This window comes from Chlorocebus sabaeus, chromosome 11 (assembly GCF_047675955.1).
Source record: "Chlorocebus sabaeus isolate Y175 chromosome 11, mChlSab1.0.hap1, whole genome shotgun sequence".
In the NCBI taxonomy this organism is placed as follows: domain Eukaryota; kingdom Metazoa; phylum Chordata; class Mammalia; order Primates; family Cercopithecidae; genus Chlorocebus; species Chlorocebus sabaeus.
Genome location: NC_132914.1, coordinates 92398123 through 92417225, shown reverse-complemented (window position 1 = coordinate 92417225; position 19103 = coordinate 92398123). Strand labels below are relative to the sequence as shown.

The 19103-nt window shown below is 39.2% G+C and overlaps 1 protein-coding gene and 1 long non-coding RNA gene across 8 annotated transcripts in view; one reads left to right on the top strand and one right to left on the bottom strand.

Annotated features, from left to right (window-relative positions):
• The window catches only part of NR2C1 (nuclear receptor subfamily 2 group C member 1), a 52086-nt gene that overhangs the window by 4149 nt on the left and 28834 nt on the right, over window positions 1-19103 (top strand). For all 6 annotated transcript variants that reach the window (XM_037996692.2, XM_008004271.3, XM_073021005.1 and 3 more), the window contains exons 2-8: window positions 2050-2123; window positions 6625-6855; window positions 9439-9520; window positions 10923-11102; window positions 12119-12266; window positions 12354-12444; window positions 17025-17206. In XM_037996692.2, the coding sequence (XP_037852620.2) occupies window positions 2070-2123; window positions 6625-6855; window positions 9439-9520; window positions 10923-11102; window positions 12119-12266; window positions 12354-12444; window positions 17025-17206 (968 nt within the window). In that variant the 5' untranslated portion in view covers window positions 2050-2069. The remainder of the gene's footprint in view (window positions 1-2049; window positions 2124-6624; window positions 6856-9438; window positions 9521-10922; window positions 11103-12118; window positions 12267-12353; window positions 12445-17024; window positions 17207-19103) is intronic.
• Window positions 7188-19103, bottom strand: part of LOC103238885 (uncharacterized) — a 58855-nt gene continuing 46939 nt past the window's right edge. Inside the window, exons 1-4 of one of the 2 annotated variants that reach the window (XR_012094561.1) lie at window positions 14585-14689; window positions 13169-13270; window positions 7882-7965; window positions 7188-7439 (exon numbers count right to left, since the gene is read on the bottom strand). This is a non-coding gene — a long non-coding RNA (uncharacterized lncRNA). Of the gene's footprint in view, window positions 7440-7881; window positions 7966-13168; window positions 13271-14584; window positions 14690-19103 lie in introns of those variants that run through there. The other variant, XR_499331.3, reaches the window with a different exon arrangement.

Genomic DNA, 19103 nt, shown 5'->3' with positions numbered 1-19103 from the left:
GGAAGTAAAAAATCTAAACATCAAGAGGTACAGTAAAAATAATGTTATGGGTGTAATCTTGTGGTACCACTATTGTATATGCAGTCTCATACATTGACTAAAACATCATGCAGTACATGACTATGTATTGATCTGGTGAGTCCCTGGAATTCATTCAGATAAACAAATAGTTTATCTTCCTAAGTTTTCATTATGAAGTGACTTCTTTGAGTCTAATGCACCAATGCACTGGTGTTGATTTTAGGATTTCTGGAAAAGATTTATTTTTTATTACTTTAATTTTTGTGGTAATACTTGTATTTAAGCAAAATTTAAAAGCACCAAACACTTATTCAGTGAAAAATAAGCCTCCCATTCCTGTTCCCAAACTTACAGTTTCTTTCCTTGGAGGTAGTTATTGGAACCATTTTCTTTCTTACGTGTCCTTTAAGGTGTAGTTTTTCTTTTTCTTTTTTTCTCTTTTGAGACGGAGTCTCACTCTGTCACCCAGGCTGGAATGCAGTGGCGCGATCTTGGCTCACTACAGCCTCTGCCTTCCAAGTTCAAGGGATTCTTCTGCCTCAGCTTCTCAAGTAACTGGGATTACGGGCACCCACCACCATGCCTGGCTAATTTTTTCTTTTTTTTTTTTTTTTATGAGACAGAATTTCACTCTTGTGGCCCAAGCTGGAGTGCAATGGCGTGATCTCGGCTCACTGCAACCTACGCCTCCCAGGTTCAAGCAATTCTGCTTCAGCCTCCCAAGTACCTGGGATTACAGGCATGTGCCACCACGCCTGGCTAATTCTGTATTTTTAGTAGAGATGGCATTTCACCATGTTGGCCAGGCTGGTCTTGAACTCCTGATCTCAAGTGATCAGCCCATCTTGGCCTCCCATAGTGCTGGGAGTACAGATGTGAGCCACTGGGGCTGGCCCAAGTGTAGATTTTCTTGTCTTTAGGCAGCATTTGAAAGTTTTATTTGCCTACCTAGATCTTGCATGTTTCTTGCTAGGTTTATGCCTGAGTGTTACGGGCTGAATTCAGTTCTCCCACAAAATCACATGAATCCCAAATTCCTGTGTTGATATCCTAACCACCAGTACCGCAGAATTGAGTATATTTGGAAATAAGACCTTAAAAGAGATAATTGAGTTAAAATTAGTTCATTAGAGTATGCCGTAATCCAAAATAACAGATGTCTTTCTATGAAGAGATTATAACACAGGCACTCATAGGGAAGACTGTATAAACAGATACATGGAGATACATGGAGGGCTAAAGATACATGGAGGGCTGGGGCTGGGTGCAGTGGTTCACGCCTGTAATCCCAGCACTTTGGGAGGCCAAGGCGGGTGGATCACGAGGTCAGGAGATCAAGACCATCCTGGCTAACACAGCGAAACCCCATCTCTACTAAAAATACAAAAAAATTAGCCAGTGTGGTGGCAGGTGCCTGTAGTTGCAGCTACTCAGGAGTCTGAGGCACGAGAATGGCATGAACCCGGGAAGTGGAGCTTGCAGTGAGCCAAGATCGTGCCACTGCACTCCAACCTGGGTGACAGAGCAAGACTCCATCTCCAAAAAAAAAAAGATACATGGAGAGCTGGGCGTGGTGGCTCATGCCAATTCAATTCCAATACTTGGGAGGCCGAGACAGGAAGATTGATTGAGCCCAGGAGTTTGAGGCCAGCCTGGGCAACACAGTGAGATCCCATCTGTACAAAAAATAAATTAGCCAGGTGTGGTGGTGTATACCAGTAGTTCCAGCTCCTCAGGAGGCTGAGGTGGGAGGATCACTTGAGCCCAGGAGGTTGAGACTGCAGTGAGCTGTGATGGTACCACTACACTCCAGTCTGGGTGATAGAGTGAGGCCTTGTTTTTAAAAAAGAAAAAGAAAAAAAAACATGGAAAAGGCAACCATGAACGGAAAAGAGACTTCAGAAAAAGCCAACCCTCCCACTTCAACTAGATATTTTGAAGCAAATCTTAAATATCTCATAGTTTTATTTATAAATTAATAAGTGTTTTTGTGAATTTAATTATAAAGCATCTTTTTATTTTTGGCAGGACATCTTGGCAGTTAGATCATGGCAACCATAGAAGAAATTGCACATCAAATTATTGAACAACAGATGGGAGAGGTATGTCTAGTTTACAGTTGATGCACTGATCCACCAAACTTTTATAATTCATACTAAATGCATATACCAGGTTCTGGAGTTCCAGAAATAAAAGATATTCCCTAACTTAAGATAGCTTTTCAAGCTACTGAGAGATAGTTGAATAATCAGACAATTCATAGTAGAATGTGGTAAGTTCTGTGACAGGTCATTGTATCAGGTGCAATGGGAGCACAGAAGAAAAACAATTGAAAGGAATGAAGGGAAGGAAGGAAGGAAATTAAAGAGCTGTAGAGTGAGTAGGAATGCTTTTGGAGGGAATACTTTTTAGAGGGTACAATCTGAGACCAGTTTTGGTGGGATCAGGAGTTCAGTGTCAATACTGACATCTTCATTTTTTTTAATGGTTACCTCCTAATACTTGTAATAGATACCAGATAATTTGGAAGTTCTCAAAGTATTATCTGGGGACACTTTCAGACAATGAACCAGGTGAAGACCATTTTTTTATAATACCGAAATGTTATTTGCCATTTCGGTATTGTTCTCTCCCAGGTATACAGTGGAATTTTCTACAGACTGTGTGACGTGATGATACTGTACGATATAATTTGTCAACATTTATAAGGTGTACATAACTCACTGAATCATTGTTTTCCAGATGAGCAGTGTATAATGTTACAAAATTATGCATGAGTGAAGGATCCATTTAAATTGCAGGATAGACCAACAGATTTTAATATAGTTTATGACTCTACCTTGCAGCTAACCTTTGAAAAACTGCCACTTGTTGAGTTGATATAGTATCAAAGAACAACTTTCACAGTTTGAAAAGGGTATTAAAATATCCTTCCCCTTTTCAACCAATAAATATGAAACTGAATTTTCTTTACCATATATATGGTGAAGAAATATATTTCCGGCTGATTTTTTGTGACCATTTTCCATGCTTACGTACCTGGCTAATGTTTTGTATATTTTATAGCAACAGGGTTTTGCCAAGTTGTCCAGCCTGGTCTGGAACTCCTGACCAGGAGCAGTCCACTCGCCTTGGCCTTCCAAAGTGCTGGGATTACAGGTGTGAGGTACTGTGCCCAGCCTCGTTATAACCAAAACAACATAGTCCAACAGATTAAATGAAGAAACAGATACGAAATTCCAACTTCTGTTAAACCAGACTTTATTAAAGCAATATGTAGGAATGTAAAACAAAGCCATTCTCTCCACTACATTTTTGTTTGTTTGGAAAATAAAGTTTTTAGTCATTAAGAAATAGGTTATAATGGGTACCAAAAAAATAGGATGAATGAATTAGACCTAGTCTGTGATAGCACAACAGACAGACTATAGTCAATAATTTTTTATTTTTATTTTTATTTTTTGAGACAGAGTCTCACTCTGTTGTCCAGTCTGAAGTGCAGTGGTGCTGTCTCGGCTCACTGCAATTCTCCGCCTCCCTGGTTCAATCGATTCTCCTGCCTCAGCCTCCCAATTAGCTGGGATTACAGGCGCTTGCCACCAAGCCTGAGTAAATTTTGTATTTCTAGTAGAGACGGGGTTTCAGCATGTTGGTCAGGCTGGTCTTGAGCTCCTGACCTCGTGATCCGCCCGCCTCAGCCTCCCAAAGTACTGGAATTATAGGCTTGAGCCTCTGTGCCCAGCCAATAATAATTTAATTATACATTTAAAAATAACTAAAAGAGTATAATTGATTGATTGTAACATACAGGATAAATGCTTGAGGGGATGGATGCCCTATTTTTCCATGCAATTCTTACGTATTGCCTGCCTGTATCAAAACATCTCATGTACCCATGAAAATTAAAAATAAATTTTATAAAATTATGTTAACATTTAATGGATTGTTAATTTTTAAATCAACTATTTTTAAAATCTCTCTTTGAATTTCTAACTCACATGCAGAAAACCCCATCCCTACTAAAATACAAAAAATTAGCCAGGTGGGGTGGCCGGTGCCTGTAGTCCCAGCTACTTGGGAGGCTGAGGCAGGAGAATCGCTTGAACCCAGGTTGCAGCGAGCCGAGATGGCACCACTGCACTGCAGCCTGGGTGACAAGAGTGGAACTCCGTCTCAAAAAAAAAAGCTCTTCGGAACCCTCAGTAATATTTTAGCCTATAAAGTGGTCCTGAAACCTAAGAACTGTTTCCATTATTTACTACTCTTCTCTATTGAAGGCTCTTTGGATTGCCTAAATATTCAATTATTATAATTATTATGCTGCAGTAATGTCCTTTTACTCATTTAAGCAGAATGTTTCAACCCGAGAGCAGTTGGACCATGAATGTGCTAAATGCTCTTCTCTAAGAAATCAGTATGAACTATTAGTCTTTTATCCAATACAACTTGCTTTAGGTAGAAACTGATTAGTGAATCAGAACTTTGTTTTAAATTTTGCATAGAAAAGAATACTGAAATAATTTCAGGAAAATAAAAATAGAAAAAGTTTGGTACAGAAGGAACAGGATTGGAATTTTGGAAAATTAGAAACAAACCGACTTTGCCATTTTAAAATTGAATCAAGGAATTTAATTGGCTTAATGATGTTTACTCTGTAATATATTTGCTGAATAACAGAAACTCTGAATGCTGAAATAGTTCTGTATATTCATGAACTTTTTCCTCCCCCCAGATGGCAGATGGCAGTTCTGTCCTCCCAGTTGCTCAAGCCAAAATTTTATAATCCTCCTTGACTCTTCTTTCTTCATATTCCACTTCAGTCCATTAGCATATTTTGTTACTTCTCCTTAAAATAAATAAATCCCAATTTAATTGTTTTTCACCCCCAGCTTGGCTACTACCCTGTTCCTGGCCAGTATTTCTGCCCATATGTCATAACCACATATTGATGGTATCTGCAGTAGTGTCCTTTCTGATCTCCCTTAATTTTACTTCTGAACTTTTTTTTTTGAGACAGACTCTTGCTCTGTCACCCAGGCTGGGGTGCAGTGGCGCGCTCTCGGCTCATTGCAACCTCCTCCTCCCCAGTTCAAGTGATTCTCCTGCCTCAGCTTCCCGAATAGCTGGAGTTACAGGCACATGCCACCATGCCTAGCTAATTTATTGTATTTTTAGTAGAGACGGGATTTCACTGTGTTAGCTAGGATGGTCTCAATCTCCTGACCTCATGAGCTGCCTGTCTCGGCCTCCCAAAGTGCTGGGATTATAGGCATGAGCCACTGTGTCCAGTCCTTTTTTTTTTTGAGGCAGAATCCTGCTCCATCTCCCAGGCTGGAGCATAGTGGTGTAATCCCAGCTTACTGCAACTTCTGCCTCCAAGGTTGAAGTGATTCTCCTGTCTCAGCCTCCCCAGTTGCTGGGATTACAGGCGCCCATCACCATGCCCAGCTAATTTTTGTATTTTAGTAGAGACAGAGTGTCGTCATGTTGGCCAGGCTGGGCTTGAACGCCTGACCTCAAGGGATCCACCTGCCTCAGCCTCCCAAGGTGCTGTGATTATGGGCGTGAGCCACTGTACCCGGCCTGCTCCTGAACATTTGCAGTCTCCTCTTCACACTAAATTTAGAATACTTTTTTTATACTTTTTTTTTTTTTTTTGAGACAGGGTCTCACAGTGTTGCCCAGTCTGGTCTTGAACTCCTGGCCTCAAGTGATCCTCCTGCCTCAGCCTCCCAAGTAGCTGGGATTATAGATGCATGTCACTGTGCCTGTCTGATTCCTTTTTAAAAAGTAAAATCCTGTCACTCCTCTGCTCCAAACCCTCTGGTGGCTCTCTATTTCACACAGTAGGAAATCTAGACTTTTGTTTGGCCTATAAAGCCCTCTAAGTCCCAGCTGTCACTCAGATCCCATATTCTAGTGTAATCCCTGTCTTCCCTTCTGTCTTACTCATCATATATCTCTGTCGCTGTGCCTTGTGCCTCACATGTGTCAAACACCCTCCCTCCTGCCCTGGGACCTACTTATATGCTCTGTTTCCTCTACCTGGAATGTTCTTCCCCTAGGTAGTTGTAACCCTTGGTCTGTTTCTTCACTCAGGACTGTGCAAAAATGACACCTCCTTAGAGTGAACTTCCCTCGTTGCCCTCATTCTGTTACTGTCTCACCTTACCTTGTTTTTCTTCATAGCACTTAGTACCCCCTGACAATATTATTATTTGCTTATTTATTATCTGTCTTTCCCCACTAAAATAAAAGCTTCATGAAGGCAAAAGTTTTGTTTTATTCACTGCTACATCCCAGTATGCAGAACAGCTAATATAAATCACCCAATATATGTTTGTCTAAATGGAACATGGGAGGGAAGGGGAAAGAGGGAATCAAAATAGTGAAGTCAAAATGTTCTTACTATTGTACATTTGTTTGCACATTTGTTTATTTCTGTAGGTTAGAATTTTGTGGCAATAGAATTGGTATTTTAAAAGGTACGCGTGTGTTATATTGCATATATATGAAATGATGCGTTTTTGCAAGAAGATAATTGTGTCATTAAAGAAAAATAAATGATTGAGTTTAGTTGATTATTTTTCATGATTTTGTTAGATTGTTACAGAGCAGCAAACTGGGCAGAAGATCCAGATTGTGACAGCACTTGATCATAATACCCAAGGCAAGCAGTTCATTCTGACAAATCATGATGGCTCTACTCCAAGCAAAGTCATTCTGGCCAGGCAAGATTCCACTCCAGGAAAAGTTTTCCTTACAACTCCAGATGCAGCAGGTGTCAACCAGTTATTTTTTACCACTCCTGATCTGTCTGCACAACACCTGCAGGTAAATAACTATAGAAGTGTCTTTTCCTCTTATATATATAAAAAATTTTTTTAATCATAAGCCCTGCCATGAAGACTTTAGATCTACATATATTCAGTAGGAAAAAAATGCATAAAATTATGTGCAACACAATATCTACAGTGACAGCCCTCTCCTATGAGCTACTGTACTTTCCTCACAGCCATATATTTTGGGGGATTATTTGTTGCATACAGTAAGATCCACTCTGGCTATTGTAGCCAGGACGATAGGACGGCCTTTAATAAAGGATATAGAGAGCTTGCAGAATTGTTAGGAAGGTTGAAGAAACAGTTCTAGGCCAGGTTTTCAAGAATGACTACTGGAGCATGCTGCAAAACTGGCTTCTAAGAGACCTAGTACTTCTGCATAATTAGGAAATTGTCAACTCAGGAGCAGCTTTTGTAGCTGTATTTTCCAGAACCAAGCTGCCTGTGCTACAAATAGGAAGCTGCCAAATCAAGAAGTTTGGACTATAGTTGCTGGCTTCAGCATTGTGCCTCCTTTGTTGTCTTGCACATCTTCATGAAATAGCAAGCAGTGTAGTCATGGTCTCCTGCTTTACTCTGAAATGAAGTAGTATATATTAACATTACATCATTTTAGTTTTTGCTAGAATAGAAAACTACACATTATTCTTCAAAAACTCAAAAACTTATACACCACATGCCTGTGGGGTTACGTCAGTGGTTTCACTGCTGGCTGTTATGATTGAATACAAATATAATGTACTCTGAAGTTGCCTTCAGAAACTTTTTGAAGGGAGTCTACTTAAAATTGGGTTCCATCTTTTATGATGAAAAACTCACGAAAGAAAATTCTTTGATTGACAAACTGAATTCATAAAACATGAAATTTTGCCTATATATCCTGATATCATCTGTTCATCCAATGATATTTGTATTAGTTTTGGAAATAAAGGTAGAAAGTGGATTCAGTCATAGATTTATAAGAAGTTATTTTATCAACAAGACAGAAGTCACAAAAAAAGTATAACATTATACGTACCTTAATTTCTCTTTCTTAAAGCAGTAGACTTGATTTTTTGAGTCTGGCGCCTTAGACCACTCAGCCGTCCTGACACCCTGTAGACTTGATTTTTTAGAATAGTTTTAGATTTTCAGAAAAACTGAGCCTATAGAACAGAGTTCTCATATTACTCCCCCATAAATACACACAGTTTCCCCTATTATTAACATTTTACATTCATGATATATTACAATTAATGAGCAATACTGATACAATGTTAACTAAGTTTATAGGTGTTTAGATTTTCCTTAGTTTTTGCCTAATGGCTTTTTTTGGTCCCAGGATCCCATCCAGGATACCTTCCTGCATTGAGTTGACATGTCTCCTTAGGTTTCTCTTGGCTAGGACAGTTTCTCAGACTTTCCTTGTTTTTGATGACCTTGACAGTTGTGTGAGGAGTACTGGCCAGGTGTATTGTAGGATGCCCCACTATTGGACTTGGTCTGATGTTTTTCTCAGGAACGTGGGCAAATCCCTTCATCTCTTAATATCTCCTTCCAGACTTAGGAATAATAGATAAAAGATCAGCGGCATTTGTAACAGGTAGGCTATTAAAGAAAAGAGTAATACTTGCCATAGATGCTTTCATAGGACATCTAGTACCAAAAGTTTTTGTTTTGTTTAAGTACTTATTGAAGACTGATTTTTGTGGTGATATAAGAAGAAATGATGCTATATATTACATAGTAAGGGGCAGTCATTTTAAGAACCATTTAAAGTTGGTAAAATCAGAAGTATTCCTGAAGGAGTTCAAATGCCATACCATTATTTTAATTGAATTTTTTCACATTTCAAGATTGAAAGAAAATGATGAAAAAGTTGAAAGATAAACCTAAAGGAAGAAACTAGTTTCCTTTTTTTTTTTTTTTTCTTTAGACGGAGTCTCACTCTGTCTCCTAGGCCAAAGTGCAGTGGTATAGTCTCGGCTCAGTGCAACCTCTGCCTCCAGGGTTCAAGTGATTCTCCTGCCTCAGCCTCCCAAGTAGCTGGGATTAACAGGCACACACCACAACACTTGGCTAATTTTTTGTATTTTTAGTAGAGACAGGGTTTCACCACATTGGCCAGGCTGGTCTTGAACTCCTGACCTCGGGTAGTCCGCCTGCCTCGGCCTCCCAAAGTGCTGGGATTATAGGTGTGAGCCACCACACCCGGCCTTTTTTTGTTTTTTAAAGAAGAAACTAGTTTCCTTTGCCAGTATCTTATTAGCTGTGCCTAGTGATGAGCTTTTTAAGTCCATACCTTTGTATAGCAACCACATCTGCATGATTATAATTACCTCAAGGAAATTTATTTATAGCCCCTTTTCTATTTAAAAGGTTCAGAGTTATCTCTTTATGCTATTACAAGCTTATTTTTGTCACGTCATTCCACATGGAAAGGTTCTGAGCTCCTCATAGAGTACAAAGTTTAAAAATAACTTGTGAAAAAGAAAGCAACAAAGCAAGACCAACTGAATGTTCTTTAATTTTTTTAATAGAATGAGTGCTACTGAGTAACAACAGGTTTTTGTTTTGTTTTGTTTTGTTTTTTTAGCTCCTAACAGATAATTCTTCTCCAGACCAGGGACCAAATAAGGTTTTTGATCTTTGCGTAGTGTGTGGAGACAAAGCATCAGGTAACATTAAGAATAACCTCCTGAAAATAAAAAAAGAAAAAAAAAACCTCCTATATGTGTCGTGTTGTTGAAATAACTACCACACTGCCATGTTTCTTCTACTTAAAGTATGTCACTTTGGTTAATATTTGTAGCCTATAAAATTTAACTGATTTTTTCCCGAAGTTCTTTTTTTGTGATAGAGTCTCACTGTTGCTCTGGCTGGAATGCAGTGGCGTGATCTCAACTCACTGTAGCCTCTGCCTCCTGGATTCAAGCAATTCTCCTGCCTTGGCCTCCCAAGTAGCTGGGGCTACAGGTGTGTGCCAGCACACACGGCTAATTTTTGTATTTTTGTTAGAGATGGGGTTTCACCATGTTGGCCAGGCTCGTCTCAAACTCCTGACCTCAGGTGATCCACCCTCCCCTCCTTGGCCTCTCAAAGTGGTGGAATTACAGGTGTGAGCCACCATGCCTGGTTCCAAAGCTCTTTATTCACTTATATATTTTTTTACTTCAGTGCAGTTTAATTTGATTTGTAATGAAATAAAATGCATATTTCACTTTTGAAAGTGAATATGTAAAAAAAAAAAAAATTTTTTTTTTTTTTGAGATGGAGTCTTGCTGTGTTGTCCTGACTGGAATGCAGTGGTGCAATCTTGGCTCACTGCAACCTCTCCCTCCTGGGTTCAAGCAATTTTCCTGCCTTGGCCTTCTGGGTAGCTGGGACGACAGGTGTGTGCCACCACGCCTGGCTAATTTTTGTATTTTTAGTAGAGATGGGCTTTCACCATGTTGGCCAGACTGATCTCGAACTCCTGACCTCAAGTGATCCACCTGCCGTGGCCTCCCAAAGTGCTGGGATTACAGGCATGAACCACCATGCCCAGCTGTAGAAAAATGTTTTAATGTGAAAACTAGACATTTTGGCCAAGGAATCATTTAAAAATTATGACTTCTGATCTTTACTAATATATTACATTAGGCCAGGTGAGATGGCTCATGCCTGTAATCCCAGCACTTTGGGAGTGGAGGCAGGAGGATCGCTTGAGGCCAGGAGTTCAAGACTAACCTGGGCAAGATGGCAAGACTGTCTCTACAAAAAAAAAAATAACAAAACTGGTCAGGTGTGGTGGCACAAGCCTGTAGTTCCAGCTACTTGGGGATATCACTTGAGTCCAGTAGTTCGAGACTGCAGTGAACTGTGATTGCACCATTGCACTTCAGCCTGGGCCACAGAGTGAGATCCTGTCTCTAAAAAAATTACAATAAATAAATAAAAATAACTTCTAAAAATGTTTTTTATGTCAGAAGCTCAAAAATCAGTTTCACCTCATGTTGTTTAAAGGGAAGAAATTGGCTTATTTCATGTCTGTTCTGAAATAATGTGACTTTTATGTTTTCTTAAACATTTTATCTCTAGGACGTCATTATGGAGCAGTAACTTGTGAAGGCTGCAAAGGATTTTTTAAAAGAAGCATACGAAAAAATTTAGTATATTCATGTCGAGGATCAAAGGATTGTATTATTAATAAGCACCACCGAAACCGCTGTCAATACTGCAGGTTACAGAGATGTATTGCGTTTGGAATGAAGCAAGACTGTATGTATTAGCTTTTAAGGAGAAAATACTTTTTAAAGATTCCAGCAAACTAGAAGAGTATTGAAATTAACAAATTAAAATAGGTCAAATATGTATACTTTTTAGTTTACAGTTTTCCAACTAAAAATATAAGAATGCAGACATAAGTATGTATTTTTTATTTTTTCAACTAATATTTATTGAATACCTGTGTAAAAAGCACATATTTGTAGTTTGGCAGAAAGTTTAACTAGCTTAAGATACCAGTTTACTTTTTGATTAAACTACTAAAAGGTGATTAGTAAGATAATGACAATACCTAGTATTGATTGAGCTCGCACTATGCTAGACACTGCACTTAGCATATGTATTAACTTACTCTCACAGCAATTCTCTGCAGTAGGTACTAGGTTACCCATTTTACATTTGGGTAAACAGGTTGAGAAACCTGCTCAAGGTCATACAACTAATATAAGTGGCATAAGCTGGCTTTGAATCCTGGCAGTTTAACAACCTTACTGTACTATCTCCTAAGTGTTATGAGATAAAATTCTTACAAATACTATGTATTATATTTTAGAAAGGAAGACCAAGTAGTTGAATTACTTCTCAAAAATGTCTTGCCCTTCGTTAATAAAAGATCTACCTTAGGCCTTTTTGTTCCTTTCAGTATTTTTTCAATGGATTAAATTTCACTTCATTTTGTTTAAAGCTCTCATATAGATAGGTAAGTGACTACTAACTTTAGTTCTTTCTTCTTGATGGTGAACTTTTAAAAAAGAGTTCCTTTTCATTTTTATCACAGGAATGGGGGAGCAGGGAGAGAAAAAAGAATGAGAGATGCAAATTGGTTAGTTTTACTAATTTAAAGCAACTTTGTTGAACTCGCACATAATTTCTAAAGATTGATGGTTATCTTTGGAGTTTAGTATGGTAGCCATGTCTCCTATTAGCAGCATTAAGCTTACCTACAGCTTACATTTATAATTGTCTGTAAATCCTATATTGTGATATAATAGTTTAACACATTTTTGTAGCTGTCCAATGTGAAAGAAAACCCATTGAAGTATCACGAGAAAAATCTTCCAACTGTGCCGCTTCAACAGAAAAAATCTATATCCGAAAGGACCTTCGTAGCCCATTAACTGCAACTCCAACTTTTGTAACAGATAGTGAAACTACAAGGTAAAGTAAAACAGACACTGAGTAGCTGGTCATTTTGTTTTTCTTCCCAGTGAAACTCAGGCCAAAATGTGTGCTTATTTGTTACAGGTCAACAGGACTTTTAGATTCAGGAATGTTCGTGAATATTCATCCATCTGGAGTAAAAACTGAGTCAGCTGTGCTGATGACATCAGATAAGGTGTGTTTAGTACAATTTAAAGCTTAGATATTTTTAAGCATTTTAAAATGTTTTCCTAATCGCTTCCTTTGCTTTGGTAAATTGCTTTGTTCTTAAATACTCCACGTTACAAGATGCCTTTTTTTTTTTTTTTTTAAACGTAAATTAGAAATGTTCAGCCGGGCACGGTGGCTCACACCTGTAATCCCAGCACTTTGGGAGGCCAAGGCACGTGGATCGCTTGAGGTCAGGAGTTCAAGACCAGCCTGACTAACATGGAGAAACCCCGTCTCCACTAAAAATAGAAAAATTAACTGGGTGTGGTGGCACATGCCTGTAATCCCAGCTACTCGGGAGGCTGAGGCAGGAGAATCGCTTGAACCCGGTAGGTGGAGGTTGCGGTGAGCCAAGATGGCACCACTGCACTCCAGCCTGGGCAACAAGAGTGAAATTCTGTCTCAAAAAAAACAAAAAAACAAAAAATCAGAAATGTTCCTAATTTCACTAGGATGATTATCACTTCAACATGAAAGCAACAAACACATACTCTTCCCTCATCTTGAAATACGAGTCCTCAGTAAAAGACATTTATAGGTGTAAAATTCTTAATATTTCTTTTATGTTCCCTTACAGATTTGTTAGTGCCAAAATACATGGTTTTTTTTTTTTAGTGCCAAAATACTTAACATATTTAAATATTTCAGGTAAAAGGAAATTCTTAGCTCACCTCCATCAAAATACTTACTTGAGTCAAGAGTAGGAATAGGACGGCAAGAGCTCTCCTATCATGTATCCAGGTCATCCAGTTCTCTTAGAGATTGGAGCAGCTCTACGTTAGACCAAGGGTCTAAAGGAAAAACAGTTTGTTTATTTAAATTGAACATGAAGAAATTCTGTATTTGTCAGAAGCCCTTTGGGAGAACAAGAAGCAAAAATTTCTCCTGAAAACTCATATCTGAAAACAGATTTTAGGAAGCCTACAATCAGGGTTTCTCTCAGCCTATGATCTGGGTTTTTTGTTTGTTTGGTTTTTAAACAGGGTCCCCTCTGTCACCCAAGTTGGGGGTGCGGTGGTGGCACAGTAATGGCTTGCCACAGCCTCATCCTCTCAGGCTCCAGTGATCCTCTCACCTCAGCCTCCCAAGAAGCGAGGGCTGCAGGCACATGCCACTGTGCCTGGCTGATTTTTCCTATTTTTGTAGAGACCAAGTCTCATTGTGTTGCCCAGCTGGTCTCGAACTCCTGGGCTCAAGTGATCCTCCTACCTCGGCCTTCCACATTGCTGGGGTTATGTGCATGAGCCACTCTGCCTAGCCAGGATCTGATTTTATATAACTTATAAGATTATTTGTCCTACTTATGCAAGATTCGTTATATATTTGTCACTTGCTGCTTTACAGTACTCTGAATACTTAGGCTCCGAAATCAAATTTCATCTACCACTTACTAGCTATATAACATTAGGCAAGTTACTTGACCTGTTAGTGCCTCACTTTCTCATCTGTAAAATAAGAGTAATAAGAGTATCTATCTTACAGATTGGGCTTTAGCATGTAATTGCTAGGTGAGGCAGTGGCCTCTTGCCATATGTTTTGGAAAACTTCACTTAGCCCTGTCTACATGATTCAAGGTTAGAATGATCATTGGTTTTGTTGACATATTAACTCCTTCAGGAAAGGAAGGGAACTAGATTTCGTTGACAGACTACTCTGCTCAGACACTGTGCTCTCTTGTATATCTCTGTATGAAATTGTTAGGACAACCTTATGGTAAGCTTCTCTGACAAATGACCCCAAAACTCTGAAGTCACAAGATGAAAGTTTTTTATGTTGACTAAGAATCTTTAGGGGCAAAAACTTAAGAATCCAGTTAGATGTGTTGCTAGAGAGAAGAGAATATATAAACTAAGTTTTAGGTGAATATTAAAGCATTTAAAAATTGTAACTAATGTACTCTTTATTCAAATATAAGAAAAATTCTTGGGGCAGTGCTTAACATTGTGGGCTTTTCTGGGCACAGTGACTCAGGCCTGTATCCCAGCAACTCGGGAGGCTGAAGTTGAAGAGCTCTTTGAGGCTAGGAATTTGAGACCAACCTGGGAAACATAGTGAGACTCTGTCTCTAAAAACAAAAAAAATTATCCAGACATGGTGTTACATACCTGTAGTCCCAGCTATTTAGGAGGCTGAGGCAGAGGATTACTTGAGCCTAGGAGTTCAAGGCTGCAGTGAGCTACGATCATGCCCCTGTACTCCAGTCTAGGCAATAGAGTGTCTCTAAAAAAAAAAAAAGCATAGACTTTTGCAGTCAGCCAGTCCCACTTCTACTATTTGGGTCATTCTTCTGGTTGGCGATAGAGGAATGATGATTTCTATTTCCCAGGGTTGTTATGGAGGTTAAATAAAATGCATGTATGGGTATTAATTATGTAAGAACCTAACTGGTAGGGTTTTCAGTAAATGATTTTTGGACCATAGATTAATTTGGGGAGGGCACAAAAATTGTTTTATTCTACTGATTCACCAAAATAAATCTCACAGAAACTGAATAATTATTATTATAAATGAAACATCATGGGAACATATGTGTTATTTTAGGATTAAGAACACCAAGAAGGGCCAGGCGCGGTGGCTCACGCCTGTAATCCCGCACTTTGGGAGGCCAAGGCGGGCGGATCACGAGGTCAGGAGATCAAGACCATCCTGGCTAACACAGTGAAAACCCCGTCTCTACTAAAAATGGAAAAAATTAGCCAGGCGTGGTGGCAGGCGCCTGTAGTCCCGGCTACTCGGGAGGCTGAGGCAGGAGAATGGCGTGAACCCGGGAGGCAGAGCTTGCAGTGAGCAGAGATAGCGCCACTTCACTCGTGTCTCAAAAAAAAAAAAAAAAAAACACCAAAAAGAAAAACCATGAAGAAAGTATTAATCAAAACGATACTATTAAGGGATTGGCCCAGTAGGCCATAGAAGGCAAGTTAAAAGGCTTTTCATTAGATTGGTAATAAATTTAAATAAAATAAAGCATCAAATACATGAAAATCTATGAATTAAAAATTATACTCAGAAAAACTCATCTATCACAATTAGAAATTGCTAGGGTATCAACTTCTTGCTCTGAAAATTGATAACTAAGTAAAAGTAAAAGTACTTACCTGCCTTTCCTGTACAAATTATATTTCTGAGGTTGTGAAAGAGTTGAGCGAAAATTATTTTTCATAAAATAATTGTAGTTATTGCACAAATAATATACATATTTTCAACAAACATTAAAAAATGAAGACAAGCCAGGCATGGTGGCTCATGTCTATAATCCCAGCACTTTGGGATTCTGTGGCAGTAGATCACTTGAGCCCAGGAGTTTGAGACCGGCCTGGGCAACATGATGAAACCCCATCTCTACAAAAAATTTAAAAATTAGTTGGACATGGTGGTGTGCGCCCATAGTCAGGAGGCTGGGAGGATCACTTGAACCCAGGAGGTGGAGGTTGCAGTGAGCTGAGAGCACACCACTGCACTCCAGCCTGGGCGACAGAGTGAGACTCTGTCTCAAAAGAAAGACAAATCGAAAGATCAGTATCTTACCTATATAGAGAGTTTTCAACTCCAGTAACGAAAAAGTGAAGAGAATAATGGGTAACTGATCTATTTCTTTTAATGTTTGTGTTTAACACAGTGCCTTTTAACACATTTAATTAACACAGTGTCTGGCAAAAGTTGGCATCTTAGGAAGTCTGTTCAACAATTCATTTGCCCTTTTTCCCCCCCTTCACTAGTATTCTTTATATTCCATACAAGTTTATAGTTTGTATAGTAAGTTTTAGAAATTGTACTCAGGAGGCTGAGGCAGGGAGGATCACTTGAGGCCAGGAGTTCAAGACCAGCCTGGGCAACACAGCAAGACTCCATGTCTAAAAATGAAAAAACGAGCCAGGCATAGCAGTGCACACCTGCAGTCTCAGCTGCTCAGGAGGCTGAGGCAGGAGGATCACGTCAGCCCAGAAATTTGAAAATGCAGTGAGCTATGGTCGTGCCACTGTACTCCAGTCTGGGTGACAAAGGGAGACCTTGTCTCTTAAAAAAAAAAGGAACATATACGGCCGGGCGTGGTGGTTCACGCCTGTAATCCCAGCACTTTGGGAGGCCGAGGCGGGTAGATCACGAAGTCAGGAGATCGAGACCATCTTAGCCAACATGGTGAAACCCCATCTCTGCTAAAATACAAAAAATTAGCTGGGCGTGGTTACATGTGCCTGGAATCCCAGCTACTTGGGAGGCTAAGGCAGGGGAATCGCTTGAACCCAGGAGGCGGAGGTTGCAGTGAGCTGAGATCATGCCACTGCACTCCAGCCTGGTGACAGAGCGAGACTCCATCTCAAAATATATATACACATATGTATAAACATTTCTTAAGAAATATACCTGATGTTTTTAAACTTGTATTTTCCTCAAGAAATTTCTGAAAGCTCAGAGCCCTTTAACTTTCCAGGTTTCATTTATCATGCTCTTCTTTTTCTTGGCATATCATAATCTATAATTGGATATTTCAGATTGAAAAAAATACTGATACCAATTCACAGAATTTTAATACCCTTCTTTTTAAAGGCTGAATCATGTCAGGGAGATTTAAGTACATTGGCCAGTGTGGTTACATCATTAGCGAATCTTGGAAAAACTAAAGATCTTTCTCAAAATAGTAATGAAATGTCTATGATTGAAAGCTTAAGCAATGATGATACCTCTTTGTGTGAATTTCAAGAAATGCAGACCAACGGTGATGTTTCAAGGTAAGATCTCTTTTGATTATCAATGTCCTTTTGTTTACATGCCTTTCAGTATTTCTTAAAACATTTTTATGTTAAATGCTATTTATAAAAGTTTCAGAAAACAAATACAGGTTGATTATCCCTTATCTGAAATGCTTTGTTCAGACCAGAAACATTTCAGATTTCAGATTTTGGAATGTTTGTATTACTCTGGGTACCATGCAGGCCTTTCTGACCTTTTCAAAAATATCTTTACACCACAAAGAAGAGAATATGCAAAAATCCACAGCGAGTAATGCACATAGATCTTGGCTCCTTATGGGGAATCAGGGGAACCTGCCATTGGCACGTCTGGCCTGTAGTGGGCGTGCTTGCTTGGGGGAATCTGGGCGTGTGCAGAAAAGATTTATCTCAGCTGGGAGGGTCTTTTTTCCCTTTTGGACAGGGAATAAACTGTTATACACCTGCATTTTGACTGCAACCCATCATGAGAAGTCAGGTGTGAAATTTCCACTTGTGGCATGTTGGTGCTCAAAAAGTTTCTGATTTTAGAGCATTTTGGATTTTAGTATTAGGAATCCTTAACCTACATTTCTGTTTTCACTTAGAAAAATTAAGGCATAGTAAGTTTTAACTGAAAACTTGCATTCAGTATGACAAATTATATTCTAAATGACAAAATCAATGAATATTAGAAGATGAAACATGTAGTCTTAAAACTTAGGAATTTTCTTCTTCTAAAGATGAAGATGTGTATGGAGAGTGAAACATTTGTCATTCTCAGCAATCATGTTGATCCTACTCCTCAATTTCTAGTGATGAAAATTAATGTAAAAGATTTAGTCAACTACAGTTTTAAGTTACACTTGAAGAAAGTAGTATCAGAATTCTGTTTTTTATTCTGTAAATACTAATGCTTAGGATATAGAAACAATTTATTCAGGCTTTTCCTACACTGAGTTTATCATTTAAAATATGAATAAGCTGAACACATTAGTGTATAGGAGGCTGAGGTGGGCAGATCACTTCAGCCTGGGATTTTGAGTCAACCAGCAACTAGACCCCATCTCTAAAGGAAAAAAAAGATACGATAAAAATACACTGAATTGGCCAAGTGTGCTGGCTTACGCCTGTAATCCTACCACTTTGGGAGGCCAAGGTGGGTGGATCACCTGAGTTCAGGAGTTTGAGACCAGCCTGGCCAACATGGTGAAACCCCATCTCTACTAAAAATGAAAAAAATTAGCTGGGTGTGGTGGTGCATGCCTGTAATCTCAACTAATTGGGAGACTGAGGCAGGAGAATCACTTGAACCCCGGAGGTAGAGGTTGCAGTGAGCTGAGATCATGCCACTATACTCTAGCCTGGGCGACAGAGCGAGACTCTTTCTCAAACAACAAAATATATATATTGAATAAACTACATTTAAGAGTCACAATAAGTAGTACTTGGTTGAACATGAGATTTCAAGAAACTCTAGGAGGCCTATTGAAAAATATGGGGAACTATTTTGAGTAATTATTTAGTAACATTAGTTATTATTCTATTATCAAATTGTTACAGTTTAGATTTAGCTGTGTGACCACACATTTTAAAATACTCTCTGCCCAGGTGCAGTAGCTCCTGCCTGTAATCTCAGCACTTTGGGGGGCTCAGGTGGCATGACTGCTTGAGTCCAGGGGTTGGAGACCAGCCTGGGCAACATAGTGAGGCCCAATTTCTACAGATAATTTAAAAGTTAGCTGAGCATGGTGGTGCGCACATGTAGTCCCAGCTACTCCGGAGGTTGAGGTGGAAGGATCACTTTCTTGAACCCAGGAGTTCAGGATTACAGTGAGCCATGATCATGCCACTGCACTCCAGCCTGGCTGACAGAGGGAGAACGTGTTTCAAAAATAAACATGAGTAAAGTAAAATG